The 27,875-nt window shown below is 39.9% G+C and overlaps 1 protein-coding gene across 6 annotated transcripts in view; it reads left to right on the top strand.

Moving 5' to 3' along the window:
- The window catches only part of anks1aa (ankyrin repeat and sterile alpha motif domain containing 1Aa), a 68,276-nt gene that overhangs the window by 27,010 nt on the left and 13,391 nt on the right, over positions 1-27,875 (top strand). For 3 of the 6 annotated variants that reach the window (XM_028006513.1, XM_028006361.1, XM_028006583.1), the window contains 13 exons: positions 3,717-4,013; positions 4,615-4,690; positions 5,801-5,902; positions 5,984-6,070; positions 6,159-6,328; positions 6,571-6,633; positions 7,560-7,692; positions 8,369-8,412; positions 9,521-9,617; positions 13,246-13,739; positions 21,013-21,078; positions 23,087-23,156; positions 25,889-26,004. In XM_028006513.1, coding sequence (XP_027862314.1) covers positions 3,717-4,013; positions 4,615-4,690; positions 5,801-5,902; positions 5,984-6,070; positions 6,159-6,328; positions 6,571-6,633; positions 7,560-7,692; positions 8,369-8,412; positions 9,521-9,617; positions 13,246-13,739; positions 21,013-21,078; positions 23,087-23,156; positions 25,889-26,004 — 1,815 coding nt within the window. The remainder of the gene's footprint in view (positions 1-3,716; positions 4,014-4,614; positions 4,691-5,800; positions 5,903-5,983; positions 6,071-6,158; positions 6,329-6,570; positions 6,634-7,559; positions 7,693-8,368; positions 8,413-9,520; positions 9,618-13,245; positions 13,740-21,012; positions 21,079-23,086; positions 23,157-25,888; positions 26,005-27,875) is intronic. The other 3 variants (XM_028006435.1, XM_028006660.1, XM_028006718.1) reach the window with 3 other exon arrangements.

Here is a 27,875-nt window from a genome sequence, read left to right as displayed (position 1 = left end):
TTTTGTTTTGATTTTTCATATTTATACCTTTGTGTGAATCCGCATGCTTCTATTTATCTGTCACCCTGCTGCTGGTGCAGCTGATTTTCCCCACTAAGGGACACAGGAGGTTTCTCTCCTATACTATTGTTTGTTGTGCTTTTGATAGTAGTGTTTTGTGTTCTGTTTATGTTACTTATATATATTAATATGACCCCTCTGCAGTGATTAATACATTATTTTTTTTCATTTCAACAATCTTGAGATTTTTTTTGCTGCTTCATCTGCAACAAACATCACTAAATATAACAACGGCATACACAGAGTACATGTATGGATTCTAAATAATTAATCTAAATTTCTTTCCATGCACTTTACAATCTGACATTTGAATGATGATACATTTTCCATATATTGTGCAGCCTTAGCCTTAACCCTCATTAGTCAAAAAGTTGTAAAAGAAATATAAGTGATCTGTTGGAGGGAGCTTCTATTGTCAAATATCAGATTGCGACAGCCTTCATTTTCCTTCACATACTTGAGGATCTTTTCTGCTTTCTAAATAAGGAACCAAGTGTAGTATCTTAGGCTTCATTTATTCATGTAATTTTCTATTCATTCTGAAATCGTGATCATATTTTAACAGTAATAGAGGTTTATAAACGTAAATATTACGAACTGAAAATTTTACAAATGCAAATTCAACAGTACTATATAAATAACTGCAAATGAATATGTTTCACGGGAGATTCTCAATATGGATGTGTTTCACTTAAGTTAATGACTCAGTAAATTGAGTCATTACCAAAACTTGTTTTGCAGCCTACTATTTTGCACCCTGTAAGTCACAGGATCGCATTTACTGTCAGTGATGCAATGTTCATACCTGAGCGTCGCAGGTATTTGGGACTAACTCAGCTCTGAATGGGGGGAAAAAGGCAGTTGTGTGAATAACATGTTGCGCATCTCTTACATCAAAGAAGGCCTGGCTCAGTATTCCATGTTTCCCATCAGTGAGTCACACGACCAGTCAGCCATGTTTAATGTGATCAGCTGCTGGCCGACACATCGCCGCTCTGCCTTGACTATCACATTGGCAGGGAGACATGATCCAAAGCTCTGAGATCAGGGCGCAAGTTCAGTTCATGTCGTTTTTGGAGTTTCGTGTCGCTGTATGACTTAGTAAGGAAATGTAATTCAGGTCTTGGGATGTTCTGTAGAAATCACTAGAGGCTAAACGTGTCCACATTGGATTAAACTCCAATTCCCTCAACATTTTGTATTTATCTTCATTGAAGCCATAAAAAGCCTGAAAAAAAAAAACCTTTAAAAAAAGCCTTCCATGCTAGATTGACTTAGATTACTACTCAGGCAGAGGATGTTCGTATAGGAGGAAGTGATTCATGCTGATGTAATCAAAGCATCCAAGTCATCTAAAAGCTCAGAGTAAATCTCTTCAAAAAGCTGTGACAAATGCTCAGTGGTGTGTCACAGATGAAACCCAGTGTACTCTTCACCATTTGATTTGAGTATAAAATCATATAAATTGTAACTCCAGCTGGGGGGACCCACTCAGGCTGAGAAAATCACAGTCTGTCTCATTTTCCTCTGTCTCCACTGCAAAAACACAAAGTCTAACCAGGTATTTTTTGGTCCAGTTTCTAAAGCAAGTATTTTAAATAAGACAAAACTTTTCAGCAAGATATAGGAACTTGTCTTAAGTTAATAATTCCATAATACTAATTAAAAAGTTCTTGTTCTACTGGCAGATTATTTCACTTGTAACAAGACATTTTTCCTATTGTAAGTGAACTAGTATTATTTGTGTGTGTGTTTTTGTGGTGTTCTCCTTTGATAGGCAGGTGTTGATAAGTTTCTCAAAGACATGCCTCTTTTTCTTTAGATCCATCTGACCTGCCTTGACCAGTACTCTTCCTTTCTCTTTACCTGCATAAGAACACCCCTACTGGGTCCATTTTATGCCACGGTTTTGTCAAAGTATCATTCAATGAGTTGGTAACACCTGTCCTATAAAACGCGTCCTGTTAGTTCCCCTCTGCTCCCCTTCGTGGCCTGCTTACAGTGGCACAGCTGGCCCGCTCCTCTGAGAGTCACCCAAACTGGCATCGTACATGTCCATGTGGGGATTTCTCACACCAGCTGTCTGGCCTTTGAAGGTAGCTCTGTATGTCTGGAATGACTGCCACTCAAAGCATGTGGCTCCACAACGGCAGGAATTTTTTGCCACGCCCAACATGTTGACAAGAGATTGCAATAAGAACAGTAGGGCCGTAGAGATCATTTTCCAGATAATCATGAAACATTTTCACACCTCTAGCAACTGGGCAGAGGGATTGCAATGCTTCACTTTAGTTTTTTTCTTTGTTTTGCCAAAAATCAAATAAACAAACAAAGACAACCTCTTTAATTCAAACCTCTCTGTCTATCTATTCTCTCACTGCTGGGATTGTTGATTGAATTGTGTTGCCCCCTGCTGGCTGCTCATGTTAAGGATCACCAGCAGGCCTGGAGGTTCTCATGTCTAATGGGCATCGATCTTACCGCTACATGCAAGTCATTAGATCCAATCTACACCATTTAGTGAGCTAATGTTGTAATCAGTGCTTTTAATTGCTACTCAGTCCGCTCGCCTGTTTACTTCACAGATAATTTAAAGTCATAAATAATCTTTTGCTTTTAGACAAAATGAACTATGACTATGTGGACAGATTTCTTTTGTTGGTCTTAAGGAGGAATCCTCTGGCTGTTTACTCTCTCAGCCAATGAATCAGCTGCATTATGTAATATGTAGAATTGTTGAGGTTCCTTAAGAAGACAGTTTAAAGGTTTATTTTATTTTTCTCTCCTGTCAAAGGTGTGAGAAAGCGAGAAAACCCCCCAAAAACCTTTGTGACAAAGTCTAGACACCACCGTAGGTGTATAAAGTACCCAAAAATTGTACTCAAAAAAGGGTAGAAATACTTAAACATTTTTTAAATATGTAGCCATCCAAGAAATTACTCCAGTAATAGTAAAAAGTATTTTGTAAAAAGTCTATTCAGGTACTTATTTAATATTTAAAAGTTGCCTCATCAGATGGACCAAAACATAATGTTATGTGTAAATGTTGAAATTTTAAAGAGTCAAAATAAAAACAATTTATATTAATGACATAATTACAAATGAACGAATTCAGGCAAAGTAAGCATTTTTCCATCAAAACTTACTCAAGTAAATCTGTATAACTAGTTACTACCAAACTCTGGACACCACTGCTTAAACAAACCTCTGAAGGCTGAGCAGAATAGGATAGTAAAGAAGGGAGGACCCAGGATGATCCAGGGAATGTGCCGATAAATGGTCCAGCCACTGTACTGCTTAAAAGACACCGAAATTCATTAACCTGAACAGCAAGACCATCTAAGTGCCTCATTCCTTAGTGTGTTCTGATCTCTCGTCACAGCGGCCTGTCTCTTTTTATTCCAACCTATCTGTTCGCACCCTGCTGCCCAGGCAGTCGTCCCCAGTACCTTCCTTCATTAGTCCATGCATGTAGTCTGAGTGAAGCTTCTCCCGACTCTACCAGGAGACGCACCTCCGGCTTTTCTGTGGGTTTCCTTAGGGTTATCACCTTTTTAACAACCTTTTTATTCTGCTACTGTGGAGGGCTTTTCATCTTCCATTGTGTGTGTTACTTTTCCCTCAAAGTCTCACCGTTCTGCTTGACGTCCCAACAGAACAACGACAACGAGACGCCGCTGCACTGTGCCGCTCAGTACGGCCACACCCAGGTGGTGCACCTGCTGCTAGACGAACTGACGGACCCCACCATGAGGAACTACAAGTTCGAGACCCCATTGGATCTGGCCGCGCTGTACGGTCGTCTGGAGGTGGTCAAGCTGCTGCTCAGCGCCCACCCCAACTTGCTCAGCTGCAACACAAAGAAACACACACCTCTGCACCTGGCCTCTCGGAACGGACACCTGTCTGTGGTGGAGGTGCTGCTGGATGCTGGCATGGACATCAACTATGAGGTGCGTTCTGCATTTTTCTTTTTTTACCACTACATGTGTGGCAGCTTCTCTTTTCAAATGTTTCTTAATAAATCAAATCATGTTGTGTAACTTCTCCCTCTAAAGCTCTTAGATTAAAAATAAAACTCCTGATCTCTCAGTTTGCATATGAACCATAATATGAATTCAGAGCCAGTCTTTCTGCTGGTGGTGGAGCCTCAGGCTGCGTCTCAGGATCACACTGTGACTCCCATCTGCCTGGATTGACTTCCCCCTCCTTTCCTTTTAAAGTCAAGGATTTTGGATCTGTTCAGAATCCTCCGGGCTCTAGCACCCTGCAGGTTTCAATTAGCAAAGCCCTGTGAGCTGGAAAATGATCCACTTTTACTTCTCAACCACATAATTGTCTTTAAACTTCAAACTGGTTGGTTGACAGTAAAATCTTGTTGTTGCCAAACATGGTTTGTATTATTCAACTCTTGTTGCTGTAACGAGGCTGGTTGACTCAACTGGGGAATGAACAAACTCTTTATTTTTCATATTACATTTGAATGTCAGATTTGATGGTTGAATTTCGTCCTTTTTTTCTTCCTCTTATGAGCTTTTTTTCCCCACCATACAGACGGAGAAAGGCAGTGCCCTCCACGAAGCCGCCTTGTTTGGGAAGAGAGATGTGGTACAGAAACTACTCAGTGCAGGTTGGTGTTCATAATCAATACAGTTCATAAAAATGCATTATTACCCTAATTACCTTTTCATTTATTGTCTTGTTCTAACAAAATTCAGTTTATTTTATGTGAAACGACAATTCAAAGAAGTGGAAGGAAAATGGTGATAATTTTTCAGACCATTTACAAATAAATACTGAGCTTTGTTGTGCATTTGTATCCAGTACACATCACTCAAAACAAATTAATTAGCAATAAAACAATAAAACAGTGTTCACATATGTTTTATTCAAGTTCAGTATAAAACCAGATGTTCTGTAAAGGACTGAAATGTTTTTTTAGAGAAGAGAGAAAATCCTCAAGACCAAAGAACACAGCAGATGGATCAGTCATAAAGTTTTGAAGAGATGTAAAGCTGGGTTTAGTTATAAAACTGTATCCAAGCTTTAATCTAAACTTTAAAGTTTTTTTAAACCTTCAGAAAAATGCCCATCCACATAAACTGACAGACAAGTAGAGCATCAATCAAAGAAGCTAAAGGGCTTACAGTAACTCTAGTAGAAATATACAATCTCTGTGGAGGATTCTGTTGACAAACCAACTCTCATTTATTCATTTCACTAATCTTGCCTTTACTGAAGAGTAGCAAGAAGAAAGCCATTTGCAGAAGAAACTCTTGCCTTGCGGAAAACTCAAGCCATGCAGTTTTCCGCAAGGCATGTATGGGAAATACCAACGTTTGGAAGAATATTTGACTTGCTGACCTACATTCAAAACTAACAGTTCACATTACCCTGGTGGTGGCAGGACCATGCTGTGGGGATCCTGTCCTTTAGCATGGACAGAAAATCTGGTTGGAAGTGAAGAGAAGATGAATGGAACTAAACACAAGGCACTTCAGGAAGAAAACCAAAACCACAACCCTAAACAATCAGCTGATTGTTTCAGTCAAGATATAAATATGTCAAGTTAAAGTTCCAACCTAAAGTCCAATTAAAATCTGAAAATTGATTTCCACTTGCAATTATGGATTACTTGGAGTTTCTCCGTCAAACAAAATCCAAACCACATGAAAGTTTGCAGCATACTAAGATAACAAAATGTGAACAAGCTAAAGGAGTGAATTTATTGTTTTTACAGGTATCGATGTACATATTTTTGACCAAAAGGGACTGACAGCGCTGGACACTGTCAAAGACATGCCATCCCAGAAAAGCAGAGAAATAGCTGCACTCATCCTGGGTAAAGTCCAAATGTGCAACAGAGAGATGCAGGGAAAGTACCGTTTGAGTTCTCTGTGATATAATCTTCTGTTTGCTACAGGGCACAAGACTGGAAAACCCCCAGACATTGAACTTCCTCCTCCTCCCATTCCTCCACCTCAGGAGAGCCCCAGCCCAAGGAAGAAAGGTGAGATTTTACCAAAATGCTCTCAGAAAACATGGTGCTTCTGTTTTAGTAGCATAGCAGTTTAAAATCATTCCAACCTGTTCTCCAGGTAACCTGGACAAAGTGACGGAGCTAATATCAGGGCTGGCCCTGGGGCCCGAGGAGGAGAGCCCCTATGAAGCTCTGTTTGAAGCCACATCATGCCACTCTTTAGACAGCCTCACTAGTGGCAAGTCCTCCGACAGGGACTCAGGACGGCCAGACAGTGAAGTTGGCAAGGTTGGCATTATTGCTGCTGATCCCACCGTCACACAAACACAAAATAAAACGGCACACACAAGTTTATAAATCCAAAACCTCCACTAGAGGGAGATGGTTCTTCACTTTGTGTCTAACTGAGCTTATGAAAATCCTGTCAATGGTCCTGTTAACATCACTATTTTAATTGTATACTCCTTAGCAATTATCTTGAATAAAAATGATAGCTTCCAAATATTACAAGACCATTTATTTTTTTACAGAAAGATCGTGTTGCCCACTCATCACATGTTGCCCCAGGTCATGAAGAAGAGATGAGCTCAGAGGTATGGTGAATTGTAGTTTAACACCTTAACTTTTTTATATGATCCATGTTTGCATATGTGCATAATAATCATAAAAATATGTTTTAACAAGTTATAGTAAACATAATCAGAATTAAAGACAATGATTAAGAGGAAATCTTTGATTCTTTTACATATTTCAAAGTGTTATCAAGTGTACATGTCTGAAATCCCACCTCCTAGCTATTGTCTTGTCTGCATAAAATGAATAAACATTTTCAACAAAAATCAGAGGCTGTCACAAATCCCTAAATCCTTCACTTCATGAGCATCATGTTTTTCTACCATAATTTAAACTTCCGCAATGCACTATTTTGAAAATAACATTTGGAGAAAATGTGAATTTTATTCTGGTTTTATTCTTTAGTGAAAACTGATATGCTTTTCCACATGTTTGTGTCAGGCTTTCAGTTGAGTTTTTTGTCTAATGAAACCCCAAAGGATTTGTTTTCAGCTGCTTTCTCAAAATTTATCCCATCTCTTCATAGCTGTTTTTGAATGTTTGTTTTTTGGTTTTATTTATTTCCAAATAATAATTTATTTTTGTTAAACCAGGTTTTCTGTTTTTTTTTTAATTAAGTAGCTAATTAATATTGTCCCTTAAGATAAATAATCAGTATCATCAGGATGCAGAACAAACCTTTATTCTGCATGCTGTTGAATAACTAATATACCACTGCTATTTACTGATACATAGTAAATATACTTGGATCCAATACTGACCACTGGGTGACTCCAAGAACAATATGAAGAGAAATATATTAATATGTTTGGCAAATGGAATAAACTTCAGGACAATTTATTTTTCTGTTCGCTTCACGATCAGCTGGTAATTTTCCCCAATATTTGCATCATTTAGATACAACACATCACACCTTCTCAAGAGTTCTGTTTTCTTTTTTCTGTAGGTTCTTTATTTAGGTAGCAGCACGGATCAGAGGAGAGAGCCGGCAGAGGTACAGGAGGATCACACGTACGAGTTGCTGGTGACTGCAGAAACCAAAGTCCCACCGCCCAATCTGGAGTCCCAGTCCAATAAAGGTAATTGTGAGCTTTTAGTCTAATCCAGAGGGAGGAAGATTGGAAGATTAAATGTACTTTCCCCATTAGTTTGTTGATGTTTTAAGTGGCATGTTTGTGCTCAGTTTTTTTGGGGAACATTTCAGAAGTTTGTTTACTCTGTTTAATTCAAGATCTCTTGCAATTGTGTGAGCCAGGATGGATCTTTATTCAGATAAGCAGCGACAATATATGTAACCTTTTGAATCTGCACAAAGTGTGAAACAGAATTAAATAAAGAGCCATGTGATCCGTAGCTGTTGATGTAAATGTTTTAAAACAGCTCCCTTGAGAACCTTCTGACTTAGCGGGCTTCACCTGCACCTAACTATTTGTACAATGTCCCTGATTTGAGTGGAATCGTGTTTCTGCTATAATGGTGTTTAAAAAGAAAAGGAACACAATTTTTGAGCTGAACAGTTGAGTAAGTAGTTTTTCTATCTGCTTTAGAACCATTTCATCATCTATGCACGCTGCTCAGCTGGCAGGTCAATCAATGTAAACACAGACTGACATGCAGATAATGTCACTATGCATAAAACATATTTCACTTCCATTATGCTCTGCATAAAGTTTCTGCTGACAGTCAGAACCAGTTACAGGTACTTTCTATTTTAGAATAAATCCTCCTTCCTTACTCTGTTTTCTGTCTTCTCAGATGAGAATGCCTCTCCACAGTCTTCCAACAGTATCCTACCTCAGGTAATGATTTTGCCTACCATAATTTTTCCGTGTTTAATGTTTTCCCTCTGCATACAAAATGTGCTCAATTTTGCTTTAATGAAATGGGGCCTGTCTTACTTAATGTCATGTCTGGAAAAAGTCTTGAAAAACAAATATATTAAGACTTGGATATTAACAGCTTCTAGATTACAACTATATAGCAGCAGGCTGTACTGGAAAAATACAAAAGTTTCCTTGCTACAGCAGCTACACTGGTGCAATGTTTCCTAATTTGTTAGATAGGCATGGCAAATGATAAAATAAATGTTATTTTTCCAAGATTACACTTCTTTGGCAAATTATTTTCTTCTTGTAAAGGATGTATGACCACTTGGTTTTAGTTTTTAAGGAACTTTACCACCATACTGCTTTATCTTGTACAACTTTTGTGCTGCACAGAACAACTTTTTAAAAAATCTTATTATGGCACGAAAACCTGAATGCATTCTACTTACATAATTAGCTAAAGCTTATTGCAGTCCAACAACGATGCATTGTTTCAGTGAGCGTTAAAGCCATAAGAAGTTTTGAAAATATCTCTTGGTGCAAAAACGTTATACCTTTTTGCCACTCTAAAACGTTACAGAACAGGAGTAAGCTTTAATCTGTCTTAAAATTAAAAATTAAACTTTTATCAGCAGAGCTGAGACCAGACCTTTTTCCACTAAAAGGGCCATACAATTTAAATGTAACATTTTTATGTCAAGATAATTGCTAACCTCTTGTTAAAAGACCAAGTCATGTCCTCAAATGGAGAAGAATTGAACTCAGTATGTGAGACCCTTTGATTTATTACATTGATAGTATTAATCGCAGTTTTAATCATTCAGGTAACATGTTCTGCTTGTTGTTGCCACCCAGCTACAGCCCCACCTGCTCCTCATTATATAGATGTGTCTTCAGCTGTCTAGTGTCATCGGTTCTTAAATCGGTCCTGTAAGCTCATCATTATATTACGATGATGTATTTAATGTTAGGACAGGGCGAGGATTAGTCTGTTACAGCTTATATGATTGATTGCCCTCTGCACAGGAATTCTTTGAAAGTTAGCAGCCGTGACTAAACTTTGGATTGTATCTTCTTTTAGCGCAAATCCTCTGTGCCCCCCAATGACCTCAGACCCCCAACTAAGACGGCAGACAGCCTACACCCTCCTGCCCGGATCGCTCCACGAGCACCAGGAGGTGAGTCCTCTGATTGTAATTACCAAATAAGGCGCAACAGCGCTGGCTGTTTACTGCTGCAAGGGTAAGAAAAGATCCTCCCGACCCGCTGGACCCGAAAGCCACCAGCCAAGCACGTCGATGAAACCGGAGAGATGCATTTGAGTTTGATGCATCCGAAATGGGCTGGCTTGCATTAGGCTCACCGACGGAATGCACAATTGGCATTCTCGGGTAGCAGAGCGGATTTTCCCCATTGGGAGTGAGCTGACTGATATGCTCTGGCAAATGGGCAAGGGTCCTTTCACTGCCAATATGAAACTGAATTCTTGATCAGATCGTGGCATTCCGATCTTAGATCCACGTCTCGCCTTAAAACTGGATGTACCGCTTTATCTGGGCGAGCGTGGAGCAGGGATGAGGATGATGAATGTTGGATACATACGCAGCCTTGCAAAAATCTTCATATCCTTCAAACGTTTTGCTTTACTTTTTGACATATTACCTCATCAAACTTTAATGTATTCCTTTTGGATTTTATAGAAACACAAAGTAGCAGAGTGTAGGTTTTAGAAAGTATAATGGACACATGGTTTTCTCAGTTATTACAAGGTTAACATGGATTTAGTGTTGAAAGAATGAAAGAATGTATAATAGAAATAATATTTGGAAATGTAAAGTTGATGATTGAATTCTTGGTTTTTATGAACATTAGATTTTTCTGAAATTGAATGTAGATGGTGTTTGTTATCAGTTAGTAAAAGAAGTTAATTCTTCCATAATTTCCAAGATTAATAATCCAGATTGGCAGCTGGCATCGTTATTTTCATCTTTAAATAGTTTTTGTGCTTCAGACTCATCATTGAATGTTCGTTCTGCATTTAGACATAACCATTTAAAATTCAATGTAATTTGTGGGGGATACATTTGTTAATTTAATCTTCTACATAATTGCTTTCAGTTAAAACACATTTGCAAACACTCCTAACTTCCCAGATGTCTTATCATGTTCTGTTAGAATTCTTGAACCTTTTTTTTATACTAGAAGAGGAAGCAAAGGGAATCCAGGTTATAACGAGGTATAGATGTATCTTTCCTCCTTCTGTTTCTGGTATTAAAACCACAAAAAACACAAATTAACTTACTATTACAACGGTCCTGTATGTGATTTTTCTTCCTTTGTTGCCTTTTATGCAAGTGTTTGCTTCTTTTTTTATATATTTTATAAGATGAGCCTTAGTTCCTCTTCTCACCTGGATGTGTAGCTGCTGGTAAGGTTCATGTGTATGACTTCAAGGAACAAATCTCAGCTCTTGGTGTGGCAGGTACAGACATTTGCAGGGTCAGCAATGTGACCAAGTTTATCTTCTGTCAAAAACAGATTGCTGTTCTCAGCAGGAATGTTGTGGTTCCGAATAGATTTCCAGTGATACACGTTTTGTTTTTGGTGCTCCCAGAGGATGTGCTGCACAGATAGTGATTCATTAACCTGGACTTGTACTGTACTGTTGTACACAGAAACAAACAGTTTGGTCTATATGGATTTTTTTTGTTGATTTGCAGCTTTTGGTCACTTGTTGCCATATCACTCCAACCTACAGTTCCTGGTAGAAGTATTTATACCAGTTGGACATTTTTACAGCTTTTCACCGTGAGATTTTATGTGATAGAACAACACAAAAAATAAAATCAGTCATGTTTTTGGGGGGGGGTTGTTTACATATAAAAAAAGAAACACAAGTGTGGTTATTTGTGCCAAACAGCCTAAGATCTGTCACATTTGATGGAGAGGCGCTGAGAACATGATTTTTAAAATCTTAAATGGATTTAGACCTGTACTTTGACTGGGCCATTCTAACACATTTTCCTAAGATGTGAACTGTGCTTTTACAGCTCTAGTTGCATGTTTAGGGTTTTTCTGTAAGTGGAAGGTGAATCTTTTCCCCAGTCATAAGTTCAGGATTGGTCTGGGTGTAACACCACCAGATTTAACTGCAGGATAAAAGGCACTCTTTGAAGAAATAAGTCTTATTTCATTAGACTTTAAGGAAAGGGCTAATTGTTGTTTTTATTTCTTGCAGGAATTGTGAATAGTCTTTAGTAGCTTTAATAATGTCCACATGTCTGAAGTGTCACAGTGACTAACTCAAATGAATGAATGTCTTTGAATTTAAACTAAAAACAGAGCACGTTTTTCCACTTTGGAACGATACAGACGGAGGAATGACGGTCAGCGCTGCCTCCAAACATGACATCATTAGTCAGATATTAGCGGGGTCAATGTTGCCAAGTAAAACACACGTCCCACCTCTGCGGTGACCTCACCCCTGTGCTAAACACTGCTTTATCATCTGATTGTGTGTGTGTGTTTAACTCCCTGCCAGGGCTAACACCAAGTGGGCCCGCTGGGTTCACACTGATGTGCTCATTGGGCGTTCACACTCCTCCAGCTGCCAAGGAGAGCGTGGGTGTTTGGTTGTGATCTCGACATGTGTACGGAACATTCGCTCACCCCTTACAACGGGCACACGCAAAAACTCCCCCACACACTCTTTTTCTGTGTGTCAGGGCATTATTTAGTTCCCTCCCTCACTGCAAATAGTCCCTGAAACCGTACAGACGAACATTGGTGAGCTCAGTTGGATTCTGTTTAGTTTTATTGAGCTTGCAAGTTTTGTGTTGGTCCGAAGCACGCCGACTGTACTGGGTTGTTTCTTTCCTGCGGTTCTGCTGCCCCAGATTCGCTGTCACCAAACACCCCAACCCTGCCACCCCAGCAGAGCCCACACACACACACACACACACCCACGCACATACGCACTCCCACAGCATGTGTCACAGCACTAATTATCAGGAGTCTGGCTGCTAGAGGATAGGGTGATTCAAATTTCCATTCCTGAGCCACCCTGAGGGTTTAGAATTAGAAGCCAGAAGACGCAGAGGACGGCTGGTGAAGCCAGCAGACGGCGGCACGCATCGCTACGTTAGAGAAGAGGACGACTGTAGAACCAGGTCCAGAACAGTGGGATTTGTCCTCTTGGGGTTTGTTTGTTTCTCAAGAAGGCACAGTTGAGTTGTGGTAGATTTGATTGTGGGAAAAGAAGCTTAGGAAGCAGTAATTCCTTCAGGAGAGGGAGGGGGGAAAATCTTATTGTCTTCGCTTTCAATCTCTTTGAGAGTTTGTTTTTCTGCTAAGGACTGCCACTGTAAGTTTTTCTCTTCATTTTATTGCAGCATTAAATGTGTGTAGGTTTGCACAAGGAGATGATTTAGTGGCTTGGAGGGATTCCTAGCAGAGGAAACTGACCTAACATCCTGGTTGACTTGAAGCAGCTCACTGTGATGACTTGCTTCAACTCTCTGTTACAAAACGCAGGCAGCCTGTGATTGCCGTCAGACGGCTGCAAGCTGGCTCTGGAATTCACTCGTTTCTCCTGCCAACAAACGCCCTTTCCTTGCTCCGTCTCTTCTCTCTCCCTCTTCTTCCCTCCGTCACTTGTGATAGGAAACAATTGCAGATCTGTTTCAGGGTTTGTGTGGGTGGTTTCTTATTAGCCTTCCTCTCTGGATCTGTTCTTCAGAGTGAAGTCCACTTTCTAGGTCTCTCAAGCTGCCTTTCTTCCTTTTTTTTTCTCCTCTCTGTGTTCAGATAACTCCCAGCCAAGCCAGGATCAGGCAGCAGGTGTCCCAGAGCAGTTCACTGGCCTCTTGCACGGATCCTCTCCCGTCGTCGACAGCCGTGAGGACGCCTTCAGTCTTCCAGGTGTTCTGCCGCCCAACCAAGGCCAGTCGGAAACGAGGAAACCCGCCAAAGGTAAAGAGGAGCCACCGGCTGCTTCGCGTTCCCCTTGCCGACCCAGCATGGCCGCTATCCTGACGGACTGCGATCCGAAAGCGATTTATGCCACTGTGAACAAGGAGCCCAGGGACGCCATGGCGGGAGCAGGATCTGGCGTCAGGATGCGCCCTCCGGGCGACCTGAAGCTGGCCCGCAGCCTCTCCAAATCCGACTCTGACTTGCTCTTGTCGCCTCCCGTTGAGGAGGAAGGGGGGCTGGGATACCGGAGCGAGTCTGTTTCTAACTGTAGCACCGGCAAAAAGAGGCTGGAGAAGTCTCCCTCCTTCACCTCAGAATGGGACGAGGTAAGCATCTGCTCTCAGGAAAGACTTTTTAATGTATATTATGGCTACGCGTTGTTTGTTGACATGAAGAATCTTCTTAATTTGGAACTTGATTTAAATGAATAATTATTCTACTTGTGTCTGTATTTCCTTGTCTGTCTCTGCTTTGTAAAGTTATACAGAGTTTAGCTTTTTTTATTCTGCTGTACAGATGTATTTAAACAGCAGCTTGATTAGCCACCTGTCGTGCTGCGAGGGGAGCTCAAACATCTTGAGCTCAAACCTTCTGCAAACACAGCAGCTAATGCAAAATCTGTTTGCTCATGTAAATGATAAAACATTTAATATTTTCCAAGTTCTGAAGCGAAACATTTTCTCGAGCTACAATTTGATTGTACTTTCTCAGTCCTGACTTGTGTGGATTTTCCTAACTAAATATATCCCCCCTTCTATCCATTCTGCACTTTAATGCCTTTTGTCTGGATGTGGTTAAAGAGCTAAAGAGAGCTTCTGTGAAAGAAGATTAGAGAAGGCAAGGCAAGAAGATGGGGATGAAATGAACAAGAAGCTGAAAGGCAAAGACATAAGACAGAGATTTGGAACATGAGACTAAGAATATCAAAGACTCACATCAGCGCTTCAGTTCTTTCCGTGTAAAGAAAAAAGAGTCTAGTCCTTGTAGAGACATGGAAACCGTAAAGTAGAAAGTTCACAAGAAAAACATTAACCATACAAACTAAACATTCTTTGAGGAAAGATTTTTCGTCAAGAGTTTTATTTATGGTTTATCAAAGATTTAGAGTTAATAGCTATGCTATTACAGATGGTTAAGCAATAAATTGGGATTTAAAAATGTCAAGTTTCTGGGCGCTAATGCACGGTCGTTATCTTAAGATTTGACCATTTTTCTCTTTGGCTTCTTTTAGTTATTGTGCTAGAACAATTTCACATAATCTGCATAATCTGCGAGTTGTTTCCCAGTAGTCACTCCTGAATTCTCTACATGGCCAGGCTTTGGAGAACATGACTAGCAGAAATAGTCATGCATCTTGACCTAATATACTGTATGTTCCAGTGGTGATTTATGTGACTTCTTAACAAGTCTTTTCTACAGGATTGCCCTATATTTACTCACCTCCATTTTCCTATCACATTTCTAAGTATAAACAGATTGTGACGTTTTACTATGTTTGCAAATAAGCCGTGTTCTTCATTTTCGGGAGATTGTGGAATAGTTTTGTGAGATTTTCAAAATTTGGGATGATATTTTGTAACCTAACTGTGTTAAACATTATCCCTGACTTGTTGTGTTTCCTGGTCTTTGCGATGCTGTTTGTTCAGAGATTATCTAACAAGCATCTGTGGCAAAGCTGCATAGTGTATCAAATCACAATAGTCATTAGTAACACCAATGTGCACAGTATCACACACAAAAAGGGCTGTTTGCATGTAACATTTGGTTACCTTTAATTGTTTTGGAGCAATTCTTTTTTTAAACTATTTTACATAATCAGTTACGTCATGGCAACATATTCAACAATAAAATAGCAATGTTTTCTAAATAAGTGACTTCTGATGGCATTTGGTTTTAAGGATTTTGCATAGCTGCGTTGTTTTTTTACTAAAAAAAAAAAGTTCATTGTGTACGTGGAGCTAGATCAGGAACAGTAACACACACACTCATACACACAGCTGAAAAAATACTTTATGTTGCAATGTTTTTGCTGCTGCGGACAAGTTTGTATCCAGGTTGCTGGACTACAGTGCAAACTGTAATCACCAATAGAGCTTTCTAATGGTGGTATGTTGAGACAGTCCAGCTGTTGGAGTCACTGTTGCTGCAGCATCATTTTTGTTTGCACTGACATAAATTGTTAATGTCCCCCCACTTTAGACATTACATATAAATATCTTATTTACTTCTCACTTGGATGTGAGTGTGAGTTTATTATTTGTCAGTGATAGATTTCCAGAAGCTACCTTACTGTAGCTGCAGTTCCCTGCGGGCTGAGGGATTTCAGAGCTGCACGCCAGCCGCAGTGCAGCAGGCTGTCGCTGAAGAGGAGAAGGTGGTCTTTGAGGGGCATTTATGCACGACAGCAATTCGACCCTGTGTTTGCGCTGTCTGGAAATACTCATGTCAACACTTCCAACTTTAGTTACTCTGGGATGAACTCTGGCCAGTAGAAGGCTTTTTACAGGAAACACTTCAATGTTCTGGAGGTGAATTGTAAAATCTTGGCAGGGTGGCTCATTCCGACTTGTTGCACTGTCAAGGTAACCTTGTGCATTGCATTTTATATTGGTATGTATTTCAAAGGACATTTTCTCTTGATCTGAGTACTGGCTATGTTAAAGATTTAAAATAGAAAAGTGACTTTTGTTATTTTATTCTTGTGTGACAGGCCTCTGTGGAATCATAAAACACAGCTGTGTCTCTGGTCAACTCACAAGCTTTTCTGTTTAAATATATTTCAGTATATTTAGTTCTTAGCTGGAAATTTTGTAAAATAACTTATAAAATTGACACTTTTTCAAAAATATAGCTAATTATTGCATTTCAGGAGAGTAACAAACTCAAGATTTTGGGCTTTTCGGGATCATTTTTTTGTATTATTATTTCATCCACCTTTTATGGCTTGCTTTCTGATAGTTCACTGTAAAGCACAACTATATAGTTTCACAAACACTTCTCCTATTGCCAGAGGGGATGTACTCTTTCGGAGAGCGTGACATAATTAAGGCATCCGTGTCATTACTCGGTTATTGGATGCCGCTGCTCCTCCCAGATATCCTCTGCAGCTAATAACATTCCTGAAGCCATCTTGTTGCTTTTATAGTGATGGTTGTGCAAACATGAAGCCAGCCCACCAAGCACAGGAACTAGTGGACTTGTAAAAGTTGCATAGAACAGAAGTCTTTGAACATTTCTGCCCTAATTATTTATTCATCCCACATGAGTGTTTTTTGTACTCCAAGAAATTGGCAGCACAACTGAATTGTTTTACCATTATAGTAGCAGTGAAGTAGAATGTAAACGTAAAATGTTAGTTTGTTCCTGTAGGGGGAAAAAAATGCCCCCATTGATGTCATGCATGTCAAGGCTCCTTGCTACGCTTCTCTGTTGCAATCTACAGATTGTGTTTGCGTGAAACAGCCTGTCAGCCATGCCAACAGCTTTACAACTGCATGCATATGGCAGCAAGAGTGACTTTGAAATGTACAAGCTCTAAGCTGCAACGTACAAAATTTAAGCCTGCTGCCTGTGAAAGGAGGCTTTGAAGAAGCAAGCCACAGCGTTCAACTCTGTCTTTTCTGCTGGAAAAAGATACCATGATGTTTTTCTCTCTCTCACCCTCTGTTTTTAATACAATTTTAAATGAGATGAGTGAATTATGGATTGGGTACGACTTTGGTAAGAAGAAAGTTTCTTCTCACATGAACATTGATTCAGGTACATTTGAGGTCTGTGCTCAAAATCCTCTAACGTTTTCTGTTTTTTTTTTTTTTTAAATCAAAGAGTAAAAGCCCTCATGTGCTCAAGATGGAATCCTTTTATTATTTATATTTAGTGCTGAGGAATTTGTGAGGGAAGTTGTAAAAGTTTGATTGTATATAGCCATGCCTGCACTCTCTTTAATGACGCTGGCCAAGTCGTCGAAAAGTTGAGAAGTCCCTTCTCTATTTGCTCTGTTTGCCTTCTCTTCAGCCCTTATCACCGCATCTACCAGCGAGCGCTCGAGCTGCTGTGACAGCCGTCTCTGGTCACGACTGGCTGCTCCCCAACTCTCTATAGAGCTATTTGGCAGCTTTAGGTCTGGGGGTCTCACAGGACGCTGCCAAACCCACCCCCTGGTGCATTTACATAGCCCTTTATAAAACATCTTTCTCTCCTTTTAATCTGCTTTGCTAAATATTCCAGCTCTTTTCTTTTCTGTATCTGTCCACCTCCCTCTTTTCCTTTTTTTTATGTCACACACACACACACACACACACACACACACACACACACACACACACACACACACACCCTTCCCGCACACACACACACATCTGTGGATGCTCTGCCTCTGGTTTCAAGACAAGGAGATTAGACTTGCATGAGGTCCTGGCCTATGCATTTCTCCATTTAAGAAGCTCAGAGTGTGACTGTGCCGTGTGTGTTTTGCACGGTGGGTGCGTAAAGCGCATGCTAATGCAGGTTGGAGTGATGACAATCCAAAGGGGGCACATTGTGTGGGCCGGCGCTTAGAGAAAAGAAGACGTAGCGCTGCAGACAGAGACGGAAGGAGAGGGTCACTATCTGCTACCACACTGCACTTTTTAACTTCACTTTTGATTTGCACGCCTCAGACCCACTAGCCACTATGAAACCAGCTTTTGTGAGTATTGATTCCCTTAGAGACAACAGCTCTGTTAACATGTTTGCATTACATCTGCAGATTAAAGTTTGATTCTTCATTAGTTAATCCGTGTAATGGGGCAAATCAATGGTTTGCTTTTGAAATTTTTTGATAAAAGTTTACTGATGATGTTTAATGATGCTCTGACTAGAGTTTTTCAGTCCAGTACCAACTTATGATTTTCTGATCTCGTGTTCTGATTCAGACCATGATATATAAAAGAGAAAAATAAATTGTCCATCAGCTTCTTTGACAACAAATTTCTTGAGAGAAGAATGTCAGATTTTCTAATGTTTGACATGCGATGAAGGGAATAATTTGCCAATTTCAATCTGACTGATTCTTTTGTAATCGACTCACTTCTAGGTGTACATGTATTTTCTGTTGCTCTCCAGCTTGCTGGGAGTGTCCCACACAGTGCCGAGAATGAGACAGATGGAGACCATTTACTGCCTACACTTTATGCAAAGGAGAGAAAAAGTTGTTGGATGAAAAATAAAACAGTTTTTCTGGCCGTTACACTGCTTTTTCTAAAAATGCAACCATGACATTGGGCTATTTCAGGAGGAGGCTGGTGCAACTGCTGACTGTGCTTTGTCCTGCTGTGGCATTGGGGTGTTGGCACCTTCTATTGAAAGTGGGGTGTTGGTGTTCCCTGTGATGCTTCTGTAGTTTGCAGCCAACTCTCACTTTGTTGCCAGTTTGTCAATTTTAGTCCCCCTTGTGTGGGTGAACTGTCGTTGCCTTTCTCTGTGCCAGGTGTCCTTTATTGTCTCCCATAATCACCTCATCTAACTTTATTCGCCTGTTTTTTTTTAAGAAGGCTGCGGATGAAAAGATATTTTGAAGTCTCAGTTCAGTGAATTCATTGTGCTCAGTCATCCCCAAGCAGCAGGCCCACTGTGAGCAGAATGATAAATAGGTTGACTCACACCAGGACCGTCTCTCATCATCGCCGGCTCTTCAGCTGTTGACCTCCACCTTGCCGGTGACGTCTGACCTTTCTCTTTGTGTTTCTCTGTTCATTGGGAGTTTCTCCAACAATGAGCCCCTCCATTTCTTCCCGGTGTATTGATTTGGGCCTCATGTGTAAAAAAATACATTCTCCTGTGTTATTTCTCATGCCTCTCAGCTCTTTTTTAGTCCTGAACCATATTTTTTTTCTCTTGCTGGAGATATAATTTACCTTGAAGACATTACTGCCTCATATCCCCTGATAAGGATATATTTGCCCAGTTCCAACACTATATCACACCTGTCTTTCACGCTAGCTGCCTCTGATTCTCACCGGACCGGCTGGTACTCCTTTTCCCATTATAAAATGCAAGTAAAAGTGATTCAGCGAGACAGAAACACTTGGGTGTGTGTGTGTGTGTGTGTGTTTTTTGTTTTTGCATCTACATGTAGATTTGTGTCACTGTTTGTGATTTAAAACTCATCCTGAGACTGTTGTACATGCAGCAGAATTACAACATCTACTTCAGTGATGTGATTTTCTCACGGGTGAAATTAAAACACTTTATTATTATTCAGAGTGTTATGCAGTGTCCCTTTTTGATTGTTGCTGCAGAGTGATGCCTCCAACAGGAATCTTGGCCTCCCTCATGTGCAAACCTCTGCCACTTTACGAGACCAGAGCCCTGGCTTGTCACTAGTAAAGCAGGAGCTACAACTGCTCTGCAGCAGCGAGGTTCTACAGACCAGGAGCGCTAATTAATGCTACTTTTTATCTTTAGCTTTTCAAATCACTTGAGGTCTTGTTATTTAAAACTGTCGGTCTCAAAATCTTACTTTTCTCTAGCTGGAGACAGGTATTTTCACATTTTAAAGAGCCAGTACCATCATTTTGCAGCTTTTCTCTTTCAGTTGCACTATTTATTATTTTGCAAATGGCCTTCAGATGTCTGGTACTAACCGAGAGGACATAAAAATACACATTTTTCTTACCTGACAAACTTTATGTTTTATAAATTCCCTGCTCAGGCTAGCTGTGGTATAAATAATAGTCCTCTTGCCTCAGGTTTAGATTGTTGCTTCCCTGTTTTCTGTAGTTTTAGGAGGAAATTGTATCCTCAAGTTTGGCTTTTAGCTGTTTAAATTACATGTCTGAAGATTAGACTGTTCAAAATATGGTAAAATTTTTTCATGTTTTATAAACACTACGACAGTAGGTTCCATTAGTAACCTCCTTCTAATGAGAGTACTTCATGGTCCAAAAGGCTCTAAGACTTGATGTAAAATTAAACTCCATGAGATAACACTAGAAGGATGAGTACAGTCTTATATTTTTTAGCTAGTATTTCATTTTTTGGCTCTTAGTTCTTTGCCAGTCTCTTTTCAAGCATGTTCTGGTTGGGTGCGTTACTTTTATTGTTTGTTCTTGTTTCAACATCGCAGCCTATAATATTCTCTAACACAATGGTTCCCAAACCTCTTAGTTTACAACCCACAAAACACAAAATAACAGAGGATGATTATTGTCATGTCCCCACTATCAGTTAAGTATTTAAGCATTTCTGCACTTAAACAGCTGTGTAATAACACAAACAACCAATATAATGTATATTTAGTTTTAAGTTATTCTTTTAGTTTTTGGTAATATTTATGGTGTAAACATGCTTTGACATTATAATTTTTGGTTATTTTAATTTCTGAAGAATATTTCAAGGATTTCCTTGTTCACAGCTTTACAGGTAACTTTCTTCTCAAATTTGTGCTCTTGGTTGTAGGGGTTTATCCCATTTAGTATCATTGAAATACCTTTAAGTATGTTATTGTAACTTTACATTATGTTCATGAGTTTAAATTAATAGGGCTGTGGTGAATATTTTTGCAAGGCATGTGCATAAAAGTCAAACTAAAAAACAAAAAACTGAATTCTCTGTTGGCAGACTCAGATGTCTTCTTCTTCTTCTTCTTCTTCCCCAAAACAAGGAGGATCTGACTCCACTGAGAGCGTAAGATGCCTGTTTTCATGTGAACACCTGCTGGTCTGTTGGGGGTTTGGCTCTGTGCGCTTTCTTCATCAACGTAGAGGGGATCCTTTCAGGCTTCATGACTTTTTTTAAAGTGGAAAAAAGTCTTGGTTGCTGTCAATTTATTTCTCTCTTCAAGCCCAGATGCTTTGACCTAGCCTGACAGCAGCATGCTTGTATAGCTGTGCAAGTTTTAAAGTTACACTTCTTCCTCTGACGCAGTGAGAGATATTTTATTTGTGCGCCATTCGATCATTAAACTTCCACACAATGAGTGATGACTTGCAACTGTACACTTGCGGCAACTCGTTGCATATTTAATTACACTAACTGGAGGCTGTCTGGGAGCTTTTTAAGCAAATCTCAGTTCTTGGGCTCTAAGAGCATCACAGATTCTGATTGAAATATCCTCAGCAAGACACGGATGAAAAAAGCTTCTGTGCGACTTTACTCTGTAGGATCCAGATTGACAGTATCTGACAGCGGTGACAACAGCCCTTTCTGTATCTTCCCTTTTATTTGACTCAATCCTGATGTCCATGCATAATCAGCTCTGGGCTGGTTAGAATGGATCCCATGTTTCTGTGCTGTGACGGGGGTAATAATTAAGCTGCTTGGTCAACCATTGCTCAGTGAAGCAAGTTTCCTCTCTAAATTGTATGCATGTGTTTAAAAATCTATGCTAATGTTTGGAGATGGAACATTAGTGATGTTGATATGCATTATGTGGTGATTATTATCACCACAATAATAATAATAATAAATCAAAGGAAGTGTTAAAGCTGGTTTGGGCTGCAGAAACCTACCTACCTCCAATTTCACAGAAGATTTAAACAAACAGATGAAGACGAGCGGTCTGCCATTTTATGCGTCCTTAGGCTGCCCTTCGCAGTGTTTATTTGCATGATCTCAGATGTTTATGTGGGGTTTTCCATCTGCTCACTGTTTCCTCCCAGTACAGTCCTTGCATGTTGGGCCATTTTGGAGCGAGTGTTTGTGGGTTTCTGTCCCTTTGTATTAAATGTGTGATGGAGTGGCGACCTCCCAAGGGTGGATCCCTCTGCTGGTCCAATTTCAGCTGCAATAGGCTCCGGCTCCCTCAGGATTTTCTGCAGGATGAGGCTGTTGTACTGCATGGTCAGATGGATGGAACCACAACTGCCTCACCCTCCTCACTGGGAAAACAATTGTATTATATTTTGTAGCAGGATTTTTTTTTTTCTTTTCTTTGTTCAATTTTGGGTCACTCCATGCACCTAACCTACTTTTTTCTTATTTCTGTGTAAAAAAAAAAAAAAAAAACCTTGAAAGCTTGAAGCTACCTGAAAAGCTACGTGAAGAAGTGCTCAAGCTCTTCTTCTTAGTTTAGATATCATTTTCTGCAGTGAACTTTTTTTATGCAATTCACATTTTGCATAAAAAATTTGAACTTGCACATAACAGCTTCAACAGTTCTTCCAGCCATTCAGAATGTTTTACTAGAGCTCCATTTTGTCAATGTTTGCCAAAAGTTAATTTACCAGTGAATAAATCAAATGCTTCTCTTTCTGTTCTGATTTAATGTCTTGCTGTTGTGCTGATTTAAATCATACTGGGTTACTACTCAGTTGAGACGGAGTAAACGTCTCTCCAGAACATTTCTTGTTACAATTGTTGCATGCATGCTGCCAAAACTTTCCCAAATTATGGAAATAAAATTCCAACAAATGCCGTTATTAAAAACAAATAGTTGGTAAGGCTCCCAACAAATCTTAAATCTTACATACAGGGACATTGTAGACTAACTATAAACCTTTGAAGGAACCTTAAACTAATTGGAAATAAAGCCCAGTGAAGGTTTTGAACTAAAATGGTTTGTGTCTTTTGGGGTGCAGTGACCCTACTGTTTACAGCAGGAAGATATTTTCTGATCTATTAAAGCTGAAAGTGGATGTTGAACTGATTGACTCTTAAATATTCCTAACTCTTGCCTATGTGCTTCTGTCTCTAGATTGAGAAGATCATGACTCTTATTGGAGCGGGCATTGATTTCTCCAGAGATCAGCATTATGATAGTCCAGGTAGAGTATGACTACAGTTGTTTTCATGTGCTCACTGTCATTTCTCCTGTAATGTTAACAATGTTGCTTCTTTTATTGAATTAAAACAAAAGTCCCTGCTAGGTGCTGATAATCAAATACATTAAAGTGCCACATCAACAATGGGTAAGGTGTGATACTCAGCCATGGTTCTGGTGTGTTGGATCATCTTAATATCTATAAATTAGATTATTATTGAATAGTCCATTTATTTTAGGAATATTATCACTAAGTTAAACACATTATATAGATTCATTACACACAGATGGATGTTTAAAAGCCTTTATTTCTGCTGATCATCATGATTTTATGTTTACGGTTAGTGCAAGTATGACATATTACATTAGGCCAATAGCCAATGATCTTCATGGGAATGCATATTTTAATTTTATTTACTGAATATGACTGCAAAACATGAGGGAAACCAGCTCTTGATGATAAAAGTTAAGAGAACCTTTCAGAGATGGAAATGTGCAACTTTCAAAGAACCAAAACAGTGTTGTAAAGAAGAGGAAGCCAGAACATTTCCACAATAAACTGCTGAAGTAAGGGAACAAAAACACTTGAAGTTATTGGTGCTAAAGATGGTTATAAATCCAGGCTTCTAATTGGACTTTTCCCATGACTGTACTCCATAAGTTGCTTGATGTTGTTTTGAGCTATATTCATCATCTTAAGGCCATTTCTAAAGTTAAAGTTACTTTGATCCCTAATTGGAAGATCAGGGACCTAATTACATTTGGTGTTGGGTTTTAAGTACCCTGACGCTGCTCTTCTATTACTGTTCTGGCTTTTCTGAAGCCTGTCATCAGGGGTGATGAATGGCCCATGGGAACTGTAGCGGTAACCCGAGCAATCGACTTCTTCCCTTTAGCATTCCCCTCTCACATCGCTCAACATTCACCTTGACTCTGCATTAGCTACTTTTCAATATATTTCATCAATGCAGCACCTCCTCTGTGCCTCTGTGCAGACTTCTTATTCTAACCCTCTGCTTGTTTTTCGCACTGGAGAGGACTCTTAAAATATTAACCACTACGTATGTCAGTGGAGTGAGTGCATTTTACTCTGTAGTTCTGAGGGAAAGCTGACACTTCAGTGGTAATGTGGTTAGTGCTCCATCACAGACTGCATCTGTGTGATGATCTGATGTGGAGTCTGGATCCAGAGTTGTGTGCTTATGAGCCTCAGTTGCTGCTGCTGTCAGGAAAACCACTGGGGAGACTTGCTGGAGAAATGTCTCCCTGGCTAATACACACGGGGGAAACCGCGTCACTCCCCCCCATTACTCCTCTGTTTGACAACGGTGCTTGGACTCGATTGGCTCCGTGCCGGCGGTCTCGTATCTCCAGCTTTTTACTGATTAACTCATGAGTGAAAGATATAGCAGAAGAGGAAAACCTAACATGTGCAAGAAAGGAAAAGACAGAGATAAAGATGCTCCAGGAACATAAAACCAAATGCAGTTAAAAGGGGTTCTGAAACAGTAGCGTTAAATGACAAAAATAATCCACCTGCAGTATTTCAAAGAGAGAGAGGAGGATGAGAGTGCATGGAAGAAGGGAGAGAGAGAGAAAGGGAGAAGAGGGGGAATCACGGGCAGGACAACGGACAGACTACACTTCGGCATCAAGGATTGAACAGTGTGCTCTGCAGTACAGAGGAGTTTAAAATACGTCTGTTTCCCTCTTGGACTTTCTTCTTTAGCCCTATTGTCCGTAAAAGAGTTATTTTATTGCGAGCAACCTGTTTTCTGTTCTTCGACAAACTTCTGGAGGAACCAAATGAGGATCAAATGTTTTGATGTGGGAATCCCATCTGGTGGAGCGTTGGATTTGTTGCAGATCTGAGGAGTGGAAAATAGACATTTGACTGTGCATCATATGCAGAATTGTTGTTATAGCCTATGTTACTTATTTGTTATGTTGTCCGTTTTTTGTCCTGTGAAAGGTGAGACTTATGTCTTATATGCATTTTAAGTGTTGGGAAACCAGATCTCCTTTGATTGGGATATTTATTGTGATGAAGTAGAGCACATTATTATATTGGCAGGATAAGAGACAGTCCTCTGCCTTTGCACTGGGTGGCTGCTCCCAGTTCAGGCTGCTGACAGCTGTCATTGTGGCGCTACTTTGTGATCAATCTCAGCTCATTGCAGGCATGTCGCAGGTTTCTCTTGTTACTACTTCTATTCTCTTTTGTTTTATGCATTCACCCATGGAAATTCACGGATTATCTCTTTGGTAGGCTAAAGATGTGAACAAAGAATGGACCTTTAATTAAACTACCTAATAAGCAACTTTCCACTTTCCTGAAACAAAACACCTTCACTGGATTTGCATTCACTCAACTTATGAACTCAAAGCAAGTCTGGTGCTTCAGGATTTCGCTTTAGAAATATTTTAAGCTGTTCTCAACAAAACCACAGCCGGGAACCTTGTGTCGGTCTGCTAGGACTCCGTACTATTTTTATTTTCTCCTTCACCCCTTGTAGGGGGCATTTTAATCCATCTTGGCTAACTGTGGTTCGGCCCCCGCTGTCCGGCGGGGGATGACACCCTCTCCTCGTAGGACGCTGTCTCCGCCGGCCTCTTGCTGCTTGTGCGCTCGGCTCTGCTGGCCAAGAATTATGTGGCAATGCCACGTCTCTTCCTCAGAGTGCCGCTGCTACCGGCTGAAAGGTTTCTCTCTGCTGAAGCGCTTTCCACTGTCAGCAGGTGCTGCAAGCCGGCTGCTGGACCAGCCCGTGGGGGACTGGCTGGAGCACGTGGGGCTGCCGCAGTACGAGAGCAAACTGCTGCTGAACGGCTTTGATGACCTCCACTACATGGTGAGTCTTTATTTTCTAAGTGACACTGGTACATTTTGTGTTTTTTTTTTAAAATTTATTTATTTTTAACATTTCTACTACCTTTTAGTTTTTCAGTAAAACTCCAAATTGTGCATTAATCTTACTGAAGCTTGCATTAGATGGAACAAGGTCCAATTAACTTGATCAGAAATGTGATTACTTCTTTTTGTGTGTGTTTGTTGGAGCAACAGCGGGTTATTTGTTTTTAATGATGGGTTTTGTCCATAATTCATTTTTGCAATTACGCGATCTATTATGAAATTTATCTTATGGCTGCAGTTTGACTTAAATGTCAGATTATCCCCTTTTTTGTGCTATTAGCTGATTATCCACAAGTGTCTTAAGTGAGCAGTGCTTACAAAAAATGTAATGTACCTTGAACCAGTGGTACATACTCCTAACTAAAAGGTTAGTTGCGCTAACCGTAAAACACTAATGATAAACATTAGTTGCACTAACCCTAAAGTCCTAAATTGGTATATTGTGGAAGTAGATGTTAAAGTGTTAACTTTATCCATGTAGATGCTAATCTTGTGTCAATGATATAACATGTGTTACAACATATTGCCCTCAACAAGGTTAAAATTTGTTACGGTACACCCATCTGTACTGTTGTTCTTCAGTGATTCAGTGTAGTAACATTTGAGTATTGTATTGTAATCTTTATTTCACTGAAAGTTTACAAAACAGCCACGTAAATTAACGCTATATAGATAATATGGAAAAGTAAATTTATCTAAGTGTGCTAAATGTTTTCAAATTTAGTAAAAATGCTAAAGCACGAGATGAAAAACTAGCTCTGCTATTAGCAGATTATTGAAAGTGTGGCCACAACTGTGTTGAACTTTACACATTTCCACCAAGTTGTATTAATTTTACCAGGATTTTGTGCAACAGAGAAACAAAACAGTGCATCATTGTGAAACAGAAATAAAAATATACATGTTTTTGCTTTAGGTAAGAAGTTTAAAAGGTGCAGCTTTTGTTTGTCTTTCACCCATAAGAAAATGTAGTTTATGTAGTAATTTGTCAACCTGTGTAGCTTAGTGTAAATACAGCTGCTCTCAAAAGGCCTCAGAGGTTTGTTAGACTTGAAGACCAATAAGCACTGAAAACAGTTCATGGTTCAAGTGGTCAAGTTTAAGACAGCGTTATCTTAACACCTCAAGGGACAATTTTCATCACCTGAGAACAGAGCATGGTGCACCTGCAAAATGAGCTTCAGAGATCAATAAAACAGATTGAAGAATTTGTTAACAGAACAACTATTTGTCAAGTCTGGCATTTATGCAAGGTGGGCAAGAAGAAAGCCATTGTTGAAAGAAATATGGATTTACCACAAGTCGTTTAGGGACATGGCAAACTTTTGAAGGTTGTGAGCCAATTTCACAGTAAGCAGTTAGAAACTTTGCTTCTGTCAGATTTTTTGCCTTTGTTTGGCCTTGACTTGGGTATATCCAGCACATTCAGTCAGTCTGTCCGGAGCTCAAGAGGCTGATGTCATGTGCTCTGACTCAGAGTTGGCTGTAAAAAAGAAAAAAGCAGTTTGTAGTCAGTCACAGATTGGAGAAACACCTGAGTGATCAACGGGTTGCTGTTGCTTTGCCGACACACTTCTCCAGCCTGTGGGGTGCGATGCCATTGTGAGTTAGGTCAGGTGCTGTTGGGAGTAACAAGGACTGACGGAGGAGAGGACGAGAGACCCAGCTGGTGACGAAGAGTTAGAAACAAAACAAACATGGTGAACTCTGAAATAAATGCAGTAAAAACACATTCGCTTTAGCACCAGCAGGGATCTGTTTCATCCTGCTCAGCAAGAAATCATCATATAGAGACAGCTTAATCGAGTT

Source organism: Xiphophorus couchianus, chromosome 1 (assembly GCF_001444195.1).
Source record: "Xiphophorus couchianus chromosome 1, X_couchianus-1.0, whole genome shotgun sequence".
NCBI lineage: Eukaryota > Metazoa > Chordata > Actinopteri > Cyprinodontiformes > Poeciliidae > Xiphophorus > Xiphophorus couchianus.
The sequence above is the reverse complement of the archived record's forward strand: the minus strand, read 5'-3'. Positions and strand labels throughout refer to the sequence as shown.